This window comes from Oncorhynchus kisutch, linkage group LG19 (genome assembly GCF_002021735.2).
Source record: "Oncorhynchus kisutch isolate 150728-3 linkage group LG19, Okis_V2, whole genome shotgun sequence".
NCBI lineage: Eukaryota > Metazoa > Chordata > Actinopteri > Salmoniformes > Salmonidae > Oncorhynchus > Oncorhynchus kisutch.
In genome coordinates, this window is record NC_034192.2 from 54,000,629 (window position 1) to 54,021,165 (window position 20,537).

At 45.4% G+C, this 20,537-nt stretch overlaps 2 protein-coding genes across 2 annotated transcripts in view; both read right to left on the bottom strand.

Moving 5' to 3' along the window:
* Positions 1–3,172: 3,172 nt before the first annotated feature.
* LOC109864995 (eukaryotic translation initiation factor 4E-binding protein 3-like) lies at positions 3,173–14,440 on the bottom strand. The gene is made up of 3 exons (XM_020453103.2): positions 13,873–14,440; positions 5,726–5,902; positions 3,173–3,733 (listed from the first exon to the last, which is right to left on the bottom strand). The coding sequence occupies exons 1-3, from the start codon at positions 14,003–14,005 to the stop codon at positions 3,705–3,707; spliced, it is 339 nt and encodes a 112-aa protein (XP_020308692.1). The 5' UTR covers positions 14,006–14,440; the 3' UTR covers positions 3,173–3,704.
* A 3,443-nt stretch (positions 14,441–17,883) lies between these two features.
* LOC109910199 (ankyrin repeat and KH domain-containing protein 1-like) overlaps positions 17,884–20,537 on the bottom strand; it is a 74,471-nt gene continuing 71,817 nt past the window's right edge. The window contains 5 exon segments of the mRNA XM_031798113.1: positions 17,884–18,550; positions 18,642–18,806; positions 19,540–19,721; positions 19,986–20,225; positions 20,388–20,519. Coding sequence (XP_031653973.1) covers positions 18,500–18,550; positions 18,642–18,806; positions 19,540–19,721; positions 19,986–20,225; positions 20,388–20,519 — 770 coding nt within the window. The 3' untranslated portion in view covers positions 17,884–18,499.

Sequence of the window (20,537 nt, forward strand, 5' to 3'; positions counted from 1 at the left end):
AGAGAGAGTGAGTGTGAGTGTGGTGGCGTGGTCGAGAGAGAGAGAGTGAGAGAGTGTGGTGGCGTGGTCGAGAGAGAGAGAGTGAGAGAGTGTGGTGGCGTGGTCGAGAGAGAGAGAGTGAGTGTGAGTGTGGTGGCGTGGTCGAGAGAGAGAGAGTGAGTGTGAGTGTGGTGGCGTGGTCGAGAGAGAGAGAGAGAGAGAGTGTGGTGGCGTGGTCGAGAGAGAGAGAGTGAGTGTGAGTGTGGTGGCGTGGTCGAGAGAGAGAGAGTGAGTGTGAGTGTGGTGGCGTGGTCGAGAGAGAGAGAGTGAGTGTGAGTGTGGTGGCGTGGTCGAGAGAGAGAGAGTGAGTGTGAGTGTGGTGGCGTGGTCGAGAGAGAGAGAGTGAGTGTGAGTGTGGTGGCGTGGTCGAGAGAGAGAGAGTGAGTGTGAGTGTGGTGGCGTGGTCGAGAGAGAGAGAGTGAGTGTGAGTGTGGTGGCGTGGTCGAGAGAGAGAGAGTGAGTGTGAGTGTGGTGGCGTGGTCGAGAGAGTGAGTGTGAGTGTGGTGGCGTGGTCGAGAGAGTGAGTGTGAGTGTGGTGGCGTGGTCGAGAGAGTGAGTGTGAGTGTGGTGGCGTGGTCGAGAGAGTGAGTGTGAGTGTGGTGGCGTGGTCGAGAGAGTGAGTGTGAGTGTGGTGGCGTGGTCGAGAGAGAGAGAGTGAGTGTGAGTGTGGTGGCGTGGTCGAGAGAGAGAGAGTGAGTGTGAGTGTGGTGGCGTGGTCGAGAGAGAGAGAGAGTGAGTGTGAGTGTGGTGGCGTGGTCGAGAGAGAGAGAGAGTGAGTGTGGTGGCGTGGTCGAGAGAGAGAGAGAGTGAGTGTGAGTGTGGTGGCGTGGTCGAGAGAGAGAGAGAGTGAGTGTGAGTGTGGTGGCGTGGTCGAGAGAGAGAGAGAGAGTGAGTGTGAGTGTGGTGGCGTGGTCGAGAGAGAGAGAGAGAGTGAGTGTGAGTGTGGTGGCGTGGTCGAGAGAGAGAGAGAGTGAGTGTGAGTGTGGTGGCGTGGTCGAGAGAGAGAGAGTGAGTGTGAGTGTGGTGGCGTGGTCGAGAGAGAGAGAGTGAGTGTGGTGGCGTGGTCGAGAGAGAGAGAGTGAGTGTGAGTGTGGTGGCGTGGTCGAGAGAGAGAGAGAGAGAGAGAGAGAGTGAGCGTGGTCGAGAGAGAGAGAGTGAGTGTGAGTGTGGTGGCGTGGTCGAGAGAGAGAGAGTGAGTGTGAGTGTGGTGGCGTGGTCGAGAGAGAGAGAGTGAGTGTGGTGGCGTGGTCGAGAGAGAGAGTGAGTGTGGTGGCGTGGTCAAGAGAGAGAGAGTGGTGGCGTGGTCGAGAGAGAGAGAGAGTGGTGGCGTGGTCGAGAGAGAGAGAGAGTGGTGGCGTGGTCGAGAGAGAGAGAGAGTGGTGGCGTGGTCGAGAGAGAGAGAGTGGTGGCGTGGTCGAGAGAGAGAGAGTGGTGGCGTGGTCGAGAGAGAGAGAGAGTGGTGGCGTGGTCGAGAGAGAGAGTGGTGGCGTGGTCGAGAGAGAGAGTGGTGGCGTGGTCGAGAGCGAGAGACAGAGGTGTAGCCAGCCAGTACTGTAGTGATTACTCACTGCAGCCCAACATTGTACAGTGGGTACATTATGTCAACATTGTCGAGTAAGTTCTACCAAACAAAAGCTAGAGGGGCTCCTAAATACGATGCATTCATTGGTCTGTTATGCATTTCCACTCAAGGAAACCTAAATGTCAATGGTCTGGTCTGTGTAGTGTACGCAATGTAATGACTACTCAGTAAGGTCTACTTTATACACTGGGTTCATTGTATCAACATTGTGGAGTTAAGTTTTGTTTTAATGGCAGACGTTTGGAAACCATTCAAGAAAATGTGTAGGCTACACGTGTAGTATTTCAAATGATTTTAACACATTGTACCAAAACTAAAATGTATGAAATCCATGTTACCTGCTTTAACTTTCTACTTTTCTACGATGACGTAATACCTTCAGTTCAGATGGTTTAGCTGCTACGTCATCAAAACGATGCTCGCGCTTCAAAAGGGGCAGAAGGTCGTGATTCTGAACAGTCAGATACCGTCGCTAGCAACAAATCACTGCCATTGTACGTGGCTTGTTCAGGTCGTTTGAGCTTGTTGACACCACGTCTTGTTTTGACTAATGTCACGTCTACGCTAATACAACAACCGGAACTATGTATTTAAGAGACCAGTGTTCATTGTGCAACTTAATTTGTTTTAAATAAACATTGGATGATAACATGTAAACTGTGTTCAATCTAAGCCAACCTCATCCGTTTTTGCAGCATAGTTTTACGCGCTTCAGTTTTGTTTCTCAACAACCAAAGCGTCTATTGGTGCTTTGCTGCTGGTTTGTGCGAAGACTGTATTAGCTAGGTTTCCATCCAAACTTGCACTCGCAAATATAGAGCAGGTATATTATTGTGGACAAAAGAGCAAGATTATTTTTTTAATTGTCAAACAGCTGCCAAGCATAGATGATCATGTCACCAGAGTAAGACCCTCGATATTTATTGAAAAGAGCATCACCGTGCACCTTCACCTCCCTGTGAAGTTCAAAACGCATTTCATACGTAACCTATAGACTGCATGGTTTCATAAAGTCGTAGTGGTTGAACCACACAATAGAGGGATTCCAATTTATATCCATATTTAATATTTCCACCGCCATTTCTTGCATTATTCATTTTACAGACAAAGATCCCACCTTGTATCCCGTATTGTCTGAATTAGCTGTTTCCATCAGGCCTGTTGTGTTTAATCATCATGTTTGATGGAAACATGGTTGTAGATTGTTATGTTGATTAGACTAGGGTAATGCTGAGGGCACATAGTGGAGACAGACATGGCTACATACATTAACCCGGTCAGAACATGCTGAGGCACCAGACTAGCAATCAGAACATGCATATCATAGTATAAGTACAGTCATGGGAGTCTCTATTTACATCTGAAAATGAAAGCCAGCCATCAGTATAGTCCTCATTTCATTCAATCCTTTGAAGAGAGCGAGGCAGATCATGTTGTTTTGTGTATTTAAAGTGATGACATGGTGAACTTGCTGTACTGACATATGGCTTTCTGGCACAGTGAAAATAGGGACCACATGAGGAAACAACAACAACATGACTGAACTCAAGGTTAGGTTTTATACAGATTTTTATTTTGAACTTTGATACATTCAGTTCCTCCTCCACAGGTAGATGCATGGAAGAGCCTGTCCAACAGTCACCCCCAACCTTTAACCTTATGCCAGGGTCAGACGTGGTGACCCCTCATAGGCTCAGCAGCAACTCTGCAGTCTTGACCAACCCCTCCGTCCCTGTATGTTTCATGTAAAATCTCGTACATCTCTCTCCTTTTAAAAAATACAAAGTACCGTACTCTTATGTACAAATCAAAAACAGTCCAAACAAATGTATTGCTTCTTCCAACCTTGCAGCTCAGACACTAATCTGCAACCATTGACGCATTCTGGTGCTAAAAATAATACTAACACAGGGATCGACATGTCCCCATTCTCTTTATTTTGGGGGGTTTCCTCAACAACAAAAAGGTTTTAAAAAAGGAAGTTGAAGAAGGTGAATGTGACGCATGCTGGTTGTAAAGGACCAATCAGACGTCATAATAGAAGATAAAACAGTTCTCTCCACAGGAGGCAATGAGCTGCTGCTCAGATGTCCATCTCAAACTGGCTGTCATCTACAGAGGGAGAGAGAAATGGAGAGGAGAGGGAGGGAGAGGAGAGGGAGGGGGAGAAAGAGGGTGGGGAAGAGAAGAGACATGAACAAATCCTTCATTACTTGTATCAGTCGGGGGGGGGGGGGGGGGGCGTGACAGTGTTGTGTTCATCCTTCTTACAAATGTGTTTTTGTCAACTCCAGACAGACGAGACAACAAATCTCCCAGAGCAGACACAATCACCAAACCCTTCTATTTGTCTGTCTGGGGGAGAGAAAAGAGGTCATCTTTAATGTCCATCATCTTTAGCCTCACAGAGAGCGGGAGAGAGACAGACAGAGGGGTCAGAGGATGGTGAGTCTTCTCTCCACAAAAACAGTCATCTCATGACCAATAGAAACAGCCAAACCTCAGACCACTCCCTCTCTCCTGTTGAAACACACTCCATTTAACTGTTTATCTAGTATCCATGTGCTGACCTCAACATACTCCGATAACCAGCCTGATACTTAATGACACGGTCTGCAACTAGCCCACAGCTCAACATCACAGTAGTGTGTCGTCAGCTGTAAAACAAAACCGTGCCCTAGGACAACAGATAACCAGCTGATACGTAGCGATATCTACAGTCAAGTACCAGGTAAGATACACACTGATATAAACAGATATCTGCAGAGTTTTGGGTAGGGCAACATTGCAATGTTCTATGGGCAATTCCACAGAGATGGAATTGCACTGAGACTCAGATTTTCCACTTAAAATGTATGCCAAACCAGAACATGGATTTAAACTCTGTAACGGAATTACATCATGGATCCCTGATCTGAACTACACAATTATGGATCCAAATGTCTCTGTTCATGGTGACGTATCCTAAAAAAGGTAGAAATATGCACTATTATTCTACACACGGACTTATCTTAAAATGAGCTCTGCCCCCAAACAAGACCAGATCTGAACTATAGTACTTATATTTACCGGACTCTACTCTGCTGTACTGTCCAAATGTGTGAACCCAACTGTTCTTTGTGACTACCATAATTACCACATTGTAACCAATTCAATTGCAGAAATTCCATTTACTGATTTGGTAATGGAATATCAAGTTTTAATCACACAATAACACAATGTGATATCTGTAAAAATACTACCTAATTGATAAGTCTACCTTCACTTGTTACTTCTGTGAGCTTTCATCATCCTCCCTCATGAGGGAGAGAAGATACCTGGGTATTTGGTAACGGAATTTCAAAGCACAAGGCAAAGTCTCAAACTTACAACAGGCAGAAAAAAATGAGCCAATGCGAAATAGAAGTGTTGATATTAGTTGACAAGAGGTTTTCACGTCAACATTGTGTTTAGAGGCATTTCTAATATCTTAAGACTTTAATGGTAGATGTTTCTAAGACACCTTGTCCATCTGTTTTAGGATGGACAGTTTAAGACACATTTTATTTGCCTTAATTACTCAAATATAGACCCAGCTTTCATTTGACATACTCCTATGAACTTCACATGTTGGTGCTCGTGGCTCCTTTTACCTAATGTGAAAAGGCTACTTCTAGGCAGGAAGCCTTGTTCTATAGTAAGTGAACAGGGCCAGGACTTGGAAGGCTAGGTCCCGACTGACATGTATTACATCACTTTGGGTCCAAGGCTGCAGTGGCCTAGTTTCACAGTACTGTCAAGGGGCTAAGACCTAGTGACGTTCCACACACAGGAATAACATTAGGTGACCATGTCCGACAGACAGATGGACAGGAATAACAGAAGGTGATAATGCCTGCAAAAATGCTGCTCTGGTCTTCTACTCCCCCTCATCCACTTCTTAAAACACTAGGTTCCACGAAGACAAGGAAATAACATATAGGTGGTTGAATGGACATATAGGTAGGTGCATAATCAACATTATCATATAGGTGGTTGAACGGAGTTCTACCTGTGTGTACATGTTCATATGCATGTTTGTCAGTGTGTACACAGTACGCATGTCTAGTGTGTGCATATTCCTACCTCCCAGGTCCTTCTCCTCCTCCTCCAGCTCCTCTTTAAGTTCCTGTAGTTTGCCCAGAGGGTGCAGAGCGGGCACCGTCACCCCTGGGATCTGGGGCAGGCAGCATGGAGGAGTCCGGGCAATGGGAGAGTTCCGACAGTCCAGGAGGAACTTCCTGTCGTAGATGATGCGTGTTCCTGTTGGGGGGGGGGGGGGGGGGGGGGGGATTTTAAACAATTTCACCAAATTGGACTATTTTGTGTATGTCCATTACATGATATCCTAATAAAAATAAATTACAGGTTGTAGTGCAACAAAATAGGAAAAAACACTAAGGGGGATGAATACTTTTGCAAAGCACTGTAGGTCCTGGATGTCAGGAAGCTTGGCCTCAGCGATGTACTGAGCCGTATGCACTACCCTCCGTAGCAACCAGTCAGTGCATGCCCTCCGTAGCAACCGGTCAGTGCAATCCCAGAACATATTCCAGTCTCTGCTAGCAAAACAGTCCTGCAGTCGCATCACCTGACCGCTTCCGTATTGAGCGAGTCACTGGTAATTCCTGCTATAGATTTAGCTTGTAATCAGAAGGATAGAATTATGGTCAGATTTGCCAAATTGAGGGCGAGCTTTGTATGCATCTGTGTGAAGTAACAGTGGTCAATAGTTTTTTTCTCTCCTCTGGTTGCATGTGACATGCTGGTAGAAATGAGGTTAAACGGATTTAAGTTTGCCTGCATTAAAGCCCTGGCCACTAGGAGTGCCGCTTCTGGATGAGCATTTTCTTGAGTGCGGTCATAGTGCCAGCATCAGTTTGTGGTGGTAAATAGACAGCTACGAATAATAGTGTGGTCTACAGCTTATCATGAGGTATTCTACTTCAGGCGGGCAATACCTTGAGACTTCTTTAATATTAGACATTGCACAACAGCAGTTACTGACACACCCTCACCCCTCGTCTTACCAGACGTAGCTGCTCTGTCCTGCTGATGCGCGGGGAAGCCAGCCAGCTCTATATTATCCATGTCGTCGTTCAGCCACGTATCAGTGAAACACAAGGTTACAGTTTTGAATGTCCCGTTGGTAGGATAGTCTTAATCGTAGATCGTCCAGTTTGTTTTTCAATTATTGTATTATTGGCCAACGTGCAAAGGTTAGTCGTGGTTTACCTACTCGTCAACAAATTCTTACAAGGCACCTGCCCTCCTCCCCCTTTAATTCAAACAGATGACGCCAATTTGATCCTTGGCTCGACAAAGCAATATATCCTTCCGAGTCAGACACAAGAAAAAAAATATTTGTCCAGTTCGAGGGGAGTAATCGCTGTTCTGATATCCAGAAGCTCTTTTCGGTCATAAGAAACGGTAGCAGCAACATTATGTACAAAATTAGTAACAGTTGAAGTCGGAAGTTTACATACACTTAGGATGGAGTCATTAGAACTTGTTTGTCAACCACTTCACAAATTTCTTGTTGACAAACTATAGTTAAGGCAAGTCGGTTAGGACATGTACTTTGCGCATGACAAGTAATTTTTCCAACAATTATTTACAGACCGTAACCCTATTTCACTGTATCACAATTTCAGTGGGTCAAACGTTTACATACACTAAGTTGACTGTGCCTTTATTGGAAAATGCCAGAAAATTATATCATGGCTTTAGTGGCTTCTGATAGGCTAATTGACATGGAGTCAATTGGAGGTGTACCTGTGGATGTGTTTCAAGGCCTACCTTCAAACTCAGTGCCTCTTTGCTAGACATCATGGGAAAATCAAAAGAAAATTCAGCCAAGACCTCAGAAAACAAAAATTGTAGACATCCACAAGTCTGATTCATCTTTGGGAGCAATTTCCAAATGCCTGAAGGTACCACGTTCATCTGTACAAACAATAGTACGCAAGTATAAACACTATGGGACCACACAGCTGTCATACCGCTCAGGAAGGAGACGCGTTCTGCCTCCTAGAGATGAACGTACTTGTGTGAAAAGTGCAAATCAATCCCAGAACAGCAAAGGACCTTGTGAAGATGCTGGAGGAAACAGGTACAAAAGTATCTATGTCCACAGTAAAACAAGTCCTATATCGACATAACATGAAAGGCCGCTCAGCAAGGAAGAAGCCACTGCTCCAAAACGGCCATAAAAAGCCAGACTACAGTCTGCAACTGCACATGGGGACAAAGATCATTGTTTTTGGAGAAATGTCCTCCGGTCTGAGGAGGATTACAGCATCATGGGGGTGGCAGGATCATGTTGTGGGGGTGCTTTGCTGCAGGAGGGACTGGTGGACTTCACAAAATAGATGGCATCATGAGGTAGGAAAATTATGTGGCTATATTGAAGCAATATCTCAAGACATTAAAGCTTGGTCGCAAATGGGTCTTCCAGATGGACAATGACCCCAAGCATACTTTCATTTTGCCACAACTTTGGCTTAAGGACAACAAAGTCAGTGTATTGGAGTGGCCATCACAAAGCCCTGACCTCAATCCTATAGAAAGTTTGTGGGCAGAACTGAAAAAAGCGTGTGCGATCAAGGAGGCCTACAAACCTGACTCCGTTACACCAGCAGGAGGAATGGGCCAAAATTCACCCAACTTATTGTGGAAAGCTACCCAAAATGTTTGACCAAAGTTAAACAATTTAAAGGCAATGATACGGAATACTAATTGAGTGTATGTAAACTTCTGACCCACTGGGAATGTGATGAAATAAATAAAAGCTGAAAAAAATATTATTCTGACATTTCACATTCTTAAAATAAAAGTGGTGATCCGAACGGACCTAAAACAGGAAATTTTTACTAGGAATAAATGTCAGGAATATGTAAAACTGAGTTTAAATGCATTTGGCTAAGGTGTATGTAAACTTCAGACTTCAACTGTAAAAACAATGTGGGATAAAAAAATAAATAGCACAGTTGGTTAGCAGTCTGTAAAACGTCAGTCATCCCCTCCAGCGCCATTATAGCCATGTTGGTCAGGTGCATGTGATGTATAAATGAGTCACAAAGAGAGCACGGGTCGGGGTAATGTTTTCCTAAACAAATTAGGGATTTTGGCCAACTTTTCAGCAACACGGACAGCGCGATAAACACTGTTCTGTTGATGTTGTGGTCTCTGTAGCAGGGTAAGACACACACAACGGGTGCTCGTCACAGCCAGTCACTGTCAATTTGTTTTTTAACACAGCACAGCAAGTCTGAGGCTCAGTGCATATAGCTGATACGACTAAAACACAGGATGTATCAATATGTAAAAATATATGTTCACCAATCAATTGATCTGAAGAACAGACAACAGTCGGTCGACCACAAATTTTATTTTAGTCAGGGACATCCCTAAAATTGACTCATGTACCATAACATCTGTTGGAGATTAGTTAAACTCAAGCACATTATTCAGTGTACAAAAATTGATGATTTAGTTCCTGTTTATCCCCTTGAAAACCAGCAATGAATCGTTTGATGTCAAAGCTGCACAAATACAAGTGTATCTGGAAGAAACTGGGACTGCACCCCTGACCCTGAGGCCCTCCCTGGCCTTAGGGTCAGAGCTGTTGGATGCATACCAAACACACGGTTTTCAGCCCAAGGAGAGGAGATGGAGGGAGGGGAGAAGAGGAGTCAGTAGGCCATTGTGAGTAAGGGAAGAGAGGAAAACAGGAGGAAACAGAGGAGAGAAGTTGTGGGTTGGCAGTAGTAAGCCAGTTCTAGGAAAGTAGAGAACATAAACAAGTTCTCCTAGAACCAGGAAGTGGTGACAGGAGGCAGACCAGAAACATGTGGTCCCCACCAAACACAGAGCGCTCCGTGTGGCCTGTACCGGGCGCTCCGTGTGGCCTGCACCGGGCGCTCCGTGTCGCACGCTGCAGAGTTTTCCCTACATTATGTTTGCTTAGGTGGCTTGACGAGGCCTCCTGTGGTGATACCCCATTCATGAGGTTGCCTGGTTGAGTGGTGGTTATGTCATCTCTTCCACAACAGGCCTAGACCATTTGGAATACAGTATGTAAAAGGAAACTGGACATGCCACTCCATACAAAGTTTGTCTGCATGTCTACAGTAGAGACTGTTTGGTAAACAACTAGGCTCTGACAGGTTGCTGACAGACTGATGTCATCCCTGAATTGCAACAGAACATTGATAAACAGTCGTTATAGATATTATATCATCCTGATGAACTGAAGTTTCACCTGAACCACCGTGTATCGACTGACAGAACATTTGATAAACAGTCGTTATAGATATTATATCATCCAATGTTGTGGTGTCTACTAGTGAAGTCTGCCCTGGACAGGGTTACATGGAGAGGACAGGGAGCGCTGCCGTGCAGTATTTAGTATTAGCAGTGGTGGAAAGTACTCAACTAGTACTTTAACGTTTTGGGGGGGGGGGGGGGTCTGTACTTTACTACATTCCTAAAAATGTACTTTTTACTCCATACATTTTCCCTGACACCCAAAAGTACTCATTACATTTTGAATGCTTAGTAGGACAGGAAAAATGATCAAATCCACACACTTATCAAGAACATCCCTGGTCATCCCTACTGCCTCTGATCTGGCAGACTCACAACAAATCAAATGAAAGTTGTTTGTAAATGATGCCTGAGTGTTGGTGTGCCTGCCCCTGGCCATCGGAGGGCGCTTTACCTGTGTGAGAGGGTGTGGGGAGCTTGAGGAACCATTAGAGAGGGAGGGGATGTGGGAGAAGGCGGAGAGGGCCGAGCCAGGGGGGGGGGGGGGGGGGGGGGGGGGGTGGAGGACGAAAGGGTAATAGGGTTAGTTGCATCTGAGTTTGGAGCAGACTGGGAGGAGCTGCCTTTACCAGAGCTAGGATTCAAATCCCAGCTTTTTAGAGGCAGGTACAGTAGGGGAAGTAGTTTTGAGATTCTCCTCTCCCTCTCCCCCCCCCCCCTGCTCTTTTAGCACTTCCATTAGCCTACAAACAGAGATGCCAGAACAAACAGAGATGCCAGAACAAACAGAGATGCCAGAACAAAGACTGGTTGTCAAAAAGGTAACAGGTGATTTAAGGTAACAAATGTAAAAAAAATGCAAGACAACATTGACTTCAGATGGCCAAGGGCCAAATTGTGCTGTCTGGTTTTCTTAATATAAGGAACATGAAATTATTTACACTTTCACTTTTGATACTTAAGTACATTTTAGCAATTACATTTACTTTTGATACTTAAGTATATTTAAAACCAAATACTTCTACTCAAGTATTTTACTGGCTGACTTTCACTTTGTCTCAAGTTATTTTCTATTAAGGCATCTTTACTTTAGAATGACAATTGGGTCCTTTTTCCACCACTGAGTATTAGTACAGCACGCTGTAGTTACAACTGATACAGTGCAGAACAGTTACATTTCCACACACACTATACACACACTATACAACCTCTGAGGTTGAGCACCCTGTCCTGAACAAAAGGAAAGCTGAGGGATTATGTGTGTGTGTGTGTGTGTGTGTGTGCGCGTGTGTGTAAACATTAGGACAGGAATTTAGGCAGAAGCTATGCAGAGAGAACAGGACAGCCAGCAGCTAAACTATAGTACCCTGGCCCTGAGTTATGCAGAAAAGGCCCAGCTAAGTCCAGCTCTGTGGCCATTCTCTCGGTTCACATGAAACCTAGCCCATCCCATGTAATGCTACGCTCTGTCAGTGGCAATGGGATAACACCCACCCACCCTCCCCTCATCACATTACAGCAGGGAGAGATTGGCCGGGGGACCGGAGCAGTCTCTCCAAACCATGTGTAATGCTTGTTGTGCTCACATCAACAGTTAATTGTAGAAAACTTCTGGTTATAGAAGCATCATGTAAAACTGCTCTAGGCCAAATGTTTTTATTTATTTAACTAGGCAAGTCAGTTAAGAACATATTCTTATTTATAATGACGGCCTGCCCCGGCCAAAACCGGACGAGCCAATTGTGCGCCGCGCTATGGGACTTGCAGTCCTGGCCGGAATCAAACCAGGGTCTGTAGTAACACCTCTGGCACTGAGATTCAGTGCCTTAGACCTCTGTGACACTCGGGAGCTCGGGACCTGTTGTAAGGCATCAATGAAGAATCACCATAAGCAGTGTAATGACAGTAACACAGCTGTTATAACCATGTTATAACTACTCCTTAAAGCCCTTTTTTATTTTACCTTTATTTAACCAGGCAAGTCAGTTAAGAACAAATTCTTATTTACAATGACGGCCTAGGAACAGTGGGTTAACTGCCTGTTCAGGGGCAGAACGACAGATTTTTACCTTGTCAGCTCGGGGGTTTGAACTTGCAACCTTCCGGTTACTAGTCCAACACTAACCACTAGGCTACCCTGCCGCCCCGGCTTAACTAGTTTGTTCTGGTCTGGCCTAGCCTATCATGACGCAAAAGTAACATGAAGGATCCAGAGGACCTGAAACCACACTGCTTTCTGCTCTCAGCCAAATCACACATTCCACCACTCCCTCCCACATGTCCTCACTTCAACAATTCTTAGAAAGGCCTCTCGTTGCACTCCATTTATGCTTCCCAATCCCTCCCCCTCACACTTTACTCTCTCTCAAATTCAAGGGCTTTATTGTCATGGGAAACATGTTTACATTGCCAAAGCAAGTGAAATAGATCAAAGTTAAATTAACAAAAACCGTACAGTAAACTACACTCAGTAAACAAAAGGTCCAAAGGTCTGCCTACAGCAGCCTCTTTCAATAGCAAAGCTATGCTCACCAAGTCTGTACATAGTCATAGCTCTCCTTAAATTTTGGGTCAGTGGTCAGGAATTCTGCAATGCTGTACTCTGTTTAGGGACAAAGAGCATTCTAGTTTGGAAAGAATAAACAAAAAAAACTAAGCAATGTGTCAAGTAATCATCTTTTTGTCTCCTCATGATTTGGTTGGGTCTAATTGTGTTGCTGTCCTGGGGCTCTGTGGGGTGTGTTTGAACAGAGCCCCAGGACCAGCTTGCTTTGGGGACTTTTCTCAAGGTTCATCCGTCTGTAGGTGTTGGCTTTATTGTGGAAGGTTTGGGAATTGCTTCCTTTTGGGTGGTTGTAGAATTTAACAGCTCTTTTCTGGATTTTTCCGTCGCTCCCTCTCACTCTCCACTTGGCTAGAACAGAATGTTCCTACAGTATTCCTGAAATGCACCAGAGAAGCTGTGGTGGTGCCCAGAGGGTGTCTCCCTCTCCTCCCCAATCATCACCCTGAATCTGGCCCGCCCACCAATAGGTCATAGGTTAAGAGGAGCTTGTGGTTGCTTTTCTGCTCAAGAATGTTGTGCCAAATTTGACAACCATAACTCCTATCACTATGGCTACTTAGCTTACATAATGTGGCATGTTTTCCATATTAAAGAGATCTATATATAGCAGATCTCAACTGCCCCAGCAAAGTTAATTGGCAATTGGTTCCCAACATAGCACTTTACATGAGCGGTTTTGAATGTGAATTTCAGCAGCCAGTTCTCTCAGCGAGTTTACACAGGTCTGAGCAGTGTAGTAAACAGACAGTACCAAATCCCACCTTCATACTGCTCTGCACAGACTGCACGTAAACAGCAGCCATGCAGTTGAACACGTGATCCCTGTTTTCTTCCACATCACTTAAATCATTTTCGTCTTTCAATAAGAATATTGCCGTAACATTACGGGAAGAGTGAGGTCCCATATTAAAATGACTGGACGCAATAATATGAACACACACACAAAAAAAAGAGGCATTGAATGAAGTTGCATTTAAAATAACATACCATACGCAATTTCCAACAAACACAGTATGCTGCAAGCCAAACAGACATGATAACCTCGTTTTAGCCAGCTAACTAACAAGCACGTGTCACTCATTTGCGCATGCATTATATCCGACCAAATAAACTGGTCACAATTGTGACCGTGAGGGTTAAGTAACGTTGAGAGGTTGCAAGATTTGGGGAAGTAAAAGTACGTTTCAATACAGCTATAATTAACGCGAACGTGTTATTTCCTTTGACAACCATCGTCAAGTACCTAGCTAGTTTAGTTCCCCTTTTCCCACATTATAAAACGTCAGTTTTCGATCTAAAAAAAAAGTAGCTGGCTAACGTTAGCTAAACTAACACTGGTACAAAACGTGTTGTGCGTGCTGCATGTTTGGTCGTAAACATCCGGGCCAGGTGCTCTTACCTCCGGGCGTTGTGGAGAAGAGAGTACCCCCGGGAGTCTGACTGTAGCAGTCGGGGAGCTGAGACCAGTCTTTCAGGGTGAGCACCCGGGTAGGGATTGGGCAACTCTTCGCCTCCTGAGCGTTGGTCGTCATCCTGGGTTTATTTGGGTTCTTCTGATCAACCGCAGACAGATGCTTAGTGTGAAGATCAGTTGATCTTGCAAATTGGATTGTTTACTAACGTTTCCCAAAAAACTAGTAATTTGCTAACAAGATAAACAACAACAAAACCTTAACCACAGTAGCTCGTTTTAGCTAACAAAATAAAAACAGACGGAATCGACTGCAGAGCTGTTCGGGGCGGACGGTTTTGTTGCCAGATAAGTATAGCTGTCAGCTCAGTAACAACCGTAGTTTGAGACAACGAACTGGCTATTGAAGATGTTCGCGTGCATTTAACATCAGGGTGACTCTGGTCATGTGACGTGATGTGATCGCTACAGCCATATATTATACATACAAAGGCAACAGCCGAACCTGATCTCCACGAAGAAGGGCGACTGGTTGGTCAATCAAATATTAGCTCCGCCTGTGAAGGGTGGAACTGTCCAAAACGGAGTGACATGATAATTTCTTTCCGGAAGTAATCTAGTGGATCTAATCTGAAGCGATGGTGTAGAACAGAAATCAACACTGACCAGAAACAAGTCCCAATTTGTTTCACTTGACAACAATTGCAAAGCAAATACATTATTCCGCAGAAACAACACCAAAACTCCAATTACAATAAATTCCATCAAAAGAGAATAAACTGATCTACATCAATTCATCACATTCTGATAATGTACCAACCTGACTGACTGAACACAGCCAATGAAGTTATGACACCACTACATGGCTCCGTCTGTGTATTGATATCACTCTGAACAACGTATTTCCATTTACATGTGATGTGTACACAGACTAGATATATTATACGTTCATGGCTGCACAATAAACGTATCACCCGCGTGAGATAAAAATATTTAATTGATACAGTATTTATTGTTTTATAATACATGTCATGGGAACAGGGCGTGTGGTACTGTATGACATTTATTTAATTGACCTGAATTTCTCCCAAATTTCGTGGTATCCAATTGGTCATCATAACTCACGGCCCGCCGACAAGGACAAAATGCCTGACATAAAGTTTTAACCAAAATTGAACTAATGTACACACACGTTTCCCGAAAACAGCGAAAAGTCGGGACATCGGTTTTTTGACAAGGCTCAGATCAACATGGCAGTGGTGCCATTGACCCTTCAAATGTATTTTTGCACTGAATACGTACACACACACACTGGCTGCTGCTACTCTATTTATCATATAGTGTATTTGGAAAGTTCAGACCCCTTCCCTTTTCCACACTGTTACTTTACAACCTTATTCTAAAATTGATTAAAACATTTTCTTAGTCAATAAAAACACAATACCACATAATGACAAAGCAAACACAGGTTTTTAGAAATTTCAGACCCTTTTCTATGAGACTCGAAATTGAGCTCAGGTGCATCCTGTTTCCATTGTTAAGATGTTTCAACAACTTGGAGTCCACCTGTGCTAAATTCAATTGATTGGACATGATTTGGAAAGGCACACCCCCTGTCTATAAGGTCCCACAGGTGACAGTGCGTCAGAACAAAAATCAAGCCACGAGGTCGAATAATTTTTCCGTAGAGCTCCAAGACAGGATTGTGTCGTGACTTCTGGGGACCGGTACCAAAACATTTCTGCAGCATTGAAGGTCCCCAAGAACACAGTGGCCTCAATCATTCTTAAATTGAAGACGTTTGGAACCACCAAGACTCTTCCTAGAGCTGGCCGCCCGGCCAAACTGAGCAATCTGCGGAGAAGGGCCTTGGTCAGGGAGGTGACCAAGAACACGATGGTCACAGAGAGCTCCCTCTGTGGAGATGGGAAAACCTTCCATAAGGACAACCATCTCTGTAGCACTCCACCAATCAGGGCTTTATGGTAGAATGGCCAGATGGAAGCCACTCCTCAGTAAAAGGCACAACAGCCCTCATGGAGTTTGCCAAAAGGTATCAACAGCCTTGGTTGCTCAAATGACTGCCTCGCCTGGTTCACCATCTACTTCTCTGATCGAGTTCAGTGTGTCAAATCGGAGGGCTGGTTGTCCGGACCTCTGGCAGTCTCTATGGGGGTGCTACAGGGTTCAATTCTCGGGTCGACTCTTCTCTGTACACATCAATGATGTCACTCTTGCTGCTGGTGATTCTCTGATCCCCCTCTACGCAGACGACACCATTCTGTATACTTCTGGCCCTTCTTTGGACACTTAACCTCCAGACGCCATACAACCCTCCTTCCGTGACCTCCCAACTGCTCTTAAATGCAAGCAAAACTAAATGCATGCTCTTCAACCGATCGCTGTCCGCCCGTCCAGCATCACTACTCTGACTTAGAATATGTGGACAAATACCTAGGTGTCTGGTTAGACTGTAAACTCTCTGACTCACATTAAGCATCTCCAATCTAGAATCGGCTTCCTAATTCGCAACAAAGCATCCTTCACTCATGCTGCCTAATATACCCTAGTAAAACTGAACATCCTACCGATCCTCGACGATGTCATTTACAAAATAGACTGCATCCAATTTGTTGAGTAGTGTTGGAGGCTATCACAGTGCCATCCATTTTGTCACCAAAACCCCACCACTGCGACCTGTACACTCTCGTTGGCTGGCCCTTGCTTCATACTTGTTGCCAATTCCTCCTTTGGCTGCCTTTCCTTCCAGTCCTCTGCAAAAATCACTGAAGCTGGAGACTCGTATCTAGCTTTAAGCACCAACTCACATACCAATTAAACATCGGAGTGATCCAACTATTTATTGCCTTAACTAATTTGCATATACTTCTTCTACTGTATTATTGACTGTTTATTCCATGTCGAACTGCTTTATCTTGGCCAGGTCGCAGTTGTAAATTCACTTGTTCTCAACTCGCGTACCTGGTTAAGGTGAAACAAGATTCTTTGGCCTGAATGCCAAGTGTCACGTCTGGAGGAAACCTGGCACCATCCCTACAGTGAAGCATGGTGGTGGCATCATGCTTTGGGGATGTTTTCAGCAGCCTGGGACTAGGAAAGATGAACGGAGCTAAGTACAGAGATCCTTGATGAAAACGACCCTAAGCACACAGCCAAGACAACACCTTGAATGGTCCAGCCTGAACCCGATCGAACATCTCTGTAGAGACTCGAAAATAGCTGTGCAGCAATGCTCCCCATCCAACCTGACAGTGTTTGATAGGATCTGCAGAGAATGGGAGAAACTCCCCAAATAAAGGTGTGCCAAGCTAATAGCGTCATACCCCAGAATACTCAGGCTGTAAATGAGATGTTTTTATAAATTTGCAAAAATAAAAATAAAGTTTTTGCTTTGTCATGGGGTATTTGTGTGGATTGATGAGGGAAAAAAACAAATACATTTTAGAATAAGGCTGTAAAGTGACAGGTTCTGAATGCACTGTAGCTAGCGGTCTTAAGGCTTGGGGATAGAAGCTGTTCAGGAGCCTGCTGGGCTGTCCGCACCACCCTCTGTAGCGCCATGCAATCGAGGGCGGTGCAGTTGCCATACCAAGCAGTGATGCAACCAGTCAAGATGCTTTCAATGGTGCATTTGCAGGCCCATGGTGAAGAGGCACTGTGTGCGTGGACCATTTTAAGTCCTTACCGATTCGGACATCGATTGTGGGAGAAGTCGGAGCTCAGGGATGATAGACGCGTTTCCCACTAGTACTCACCAGTTGGAGGGGCGTCCAAGTAGATTTTCCCCAGTCATATGTGGTAAATATCACCTTAAATATCACCTTCCCACCAGCCATGAGTTGAGTGTGCAGATTCTATTTTGTAAGATGACAATACATAACAAATGCATTGTGCTGTAACTAGTCAAACATGCTATTTGTTTTTGGGAAATGAAAACAAAGCCCTACCGACACAAACAATAAAGTGCACGGCCACAAGTACATTTCAATATGTTTATTGAATATTAAGGTAAATATTTCACATTAATACAGGCTACGTAAAGTAGAGCCACTATACGACATGAAATGTACTCTCATTTGAACCCTTTTTAGTATGTAAACAATTATACATGTATTTACCACTAAAAGGTATTCTGATTTCTTTCTCTCTTTAGGTAATCATCATCCTCTAGTTGTTGGCTGAGTATCATTAGCTCCTTCATCAGCTCTCCCCCTGAGGACGAGAACTCTGTACGTGGGTTGAAGTCCTAAATCTAAGCTACACAGAGCATGGAGCCGGTTGGACAGGCTGTCACCATCAGTTTGTTCATCAGACATCAACCGGACTTTAAACAGAACTAGGGCCCAGAGTTTTCCCTCCCGACTCCACAACAGCCATTGCTGAAATGGTAGTATATTTCTTATTGAGTTAGGCACATTAAAGAACGGTGTCAAGATAATTTATCTCCATTTCTTCAAACTCAGCTTTGCTCTTCGTTCTCTACTAAAGTTAACATGTTTTACAATTCTGTTGGTTTTTGTTGTCAGTTGGAAATAAAATTCTTGTTTGTGGTGTGTGTGTGCGCGCGCGTTTGATTTCTGTCGATGCCAGCCGGCTAGTTGACGTGGTTCAGGTGCACGTGAGGAGCCCAGGTACCAGGCCACACCTGAACGAGGAGGAAGAAGAGCAGAAGTGGAACAGTTGAGAGAGAAGGAGATTCCATTAGCAAAGGTGTGTGTGTGTGGAAAAAGTCTCACCTGCTGTGGGTCGGTGTTGTCTGCATTGTTGGGGACCACCTTGATGATGGGGCTCCATGCAGGGTCAGCAGCGTGCAGTCCGTTGAACATGCCCCCCCCCGGACTCTCCCCCATAGGGGGGTGGGGGGGCAGTATGGTCCCTCCATACATCGACATGGCCATACCCTGGAGACAACCAGGTCATTAAACACTTCACAACCAGGTCCACTAACTACAGTATATTAACATGGTCCTACCCTGGAGACAACCAGGTCCACTAACTACAGTATATTAACATGGTCCTACCCTGGAGACACGGACCAGAAGAGTAACGGCCATTTGAAAATATCATATCACCTTCTCAAATAGACAAAGGTGTGTGTGTCAAAAAAAAAATGCTCAGAATAAAATAGGTTTCACCTTCCAGTGTAATGCTTAGTGACAAGCCCTTAACCAACAATGTAGGGTAACAAGACCTATACATAATAACGAGGCTATATACAGGGGGTACCGGTACAGAGTCAGTGTGCAGGGGTACAGGTTAGTAAATAGGTTATATACAGGGGGCACCGGTACAGAGTCAGTGTGCAGGGGTACAGGTTAGTAATGAGGTTATATACAGGGGGCACCGGTACAGAGTCAGTGTGCAGGGGTACAGGTTAGTAATGAGGTTATATACAGGGGGTACCGGTACAGAGTCAGTGTGCAGGGGTACAGGTTAGTAATGAGGTTATATACAGGGGCACCGGTACAGAGTCAGTGTGCAGGGGTACTGGTTAGTAATGAGGTTATATACAGGGGGTACCGGTACAGAGTCAGTGTGCGGGGGTACAGGTTAGTAATGAGGTTATATACAGGGGGTACCGGTACAGAGTCAGTGTGCAGGGGTACAGGTTCGTCCAGGTAGTGTGTGTGTTACCTTGGGGAAGTCCATGTAGTTGTTAGGGTGGTTGATGTGTTGCTGGTGGTAGTTAGCGGGGTTAGAGATGCCGGAGTCGTCCTGCTCCATGGGCTGGTACTGGGAGAAGGTGTGGTCCGCCTGCAGCCCAGGGTGGACCATGTGACTGCCCATCAGGGGCTGAGACCAACCTGACATGGCTTCTAGAAGGTGAGATGGGAGGTAAGAGACCGAGAGATACTGTGTGTGTGAGAGTGGGGGGCTGTGGGTGTGAGGGTGGGGGGAGGGGGGGGGGGGGGTGTACGCGAGGTGGGGGGGGTGTGTGTACGTGAGGTGGGGTGTGTATATACCCGTTAGCTGTTTATCAGGGCTGTAGACATTGGAGATGGAGAGACCAGCGTGGGTTAACAGTTGTGTGTGAACACATGGATCTGGTGTGTGTCCGTCTGGTTTGTACAACTACTCACCCGAGGCGCTGCCGACTCCGAAGGACCAGATGCCTCCCTGTCCTACAGGAGCGGTGTAGGAGGTCGGGAGGAGAGGAGGGTTGACGGTGGTCTGTCTGATCCTCGCCAGCCTCTCTGTCCCGATGGGAGGAGGCACCTTTCTGTCCTGCTGGCTGCTGCCCTGCTTGGTCTGGTGGGGAGGGGGGGCCGCGGGGCCAGACGACGACACCTTGGAGGGAGGGGGCACCGCCTGGGACTCGCCTGGGGAGACGAGGGGTTAAAGAATAGGAGTTTTGAGTCTAAAATACAGTTATACAATTTAAGAGAGTTTTGCCTTAGTTAAATCATTTATTTTGTGTGTTGAATTCCTGGAAAATAAGCTTTGTGGGCATTTTAGATCAATTTTCACACATCTGTCAGTACCTGATGTGGCAGCGCTCCAGGGGTGAGGGGAGAAGTGCTGTCTGCTGAAGGAGGGGGTGCCCACAGCTGCTGGGCCGTGTAGATAGACTGGACTACCAGACATACTGGTAGCATAGCTGGTCAGACTCAGAGCTGTAAGACAAGGAGGGG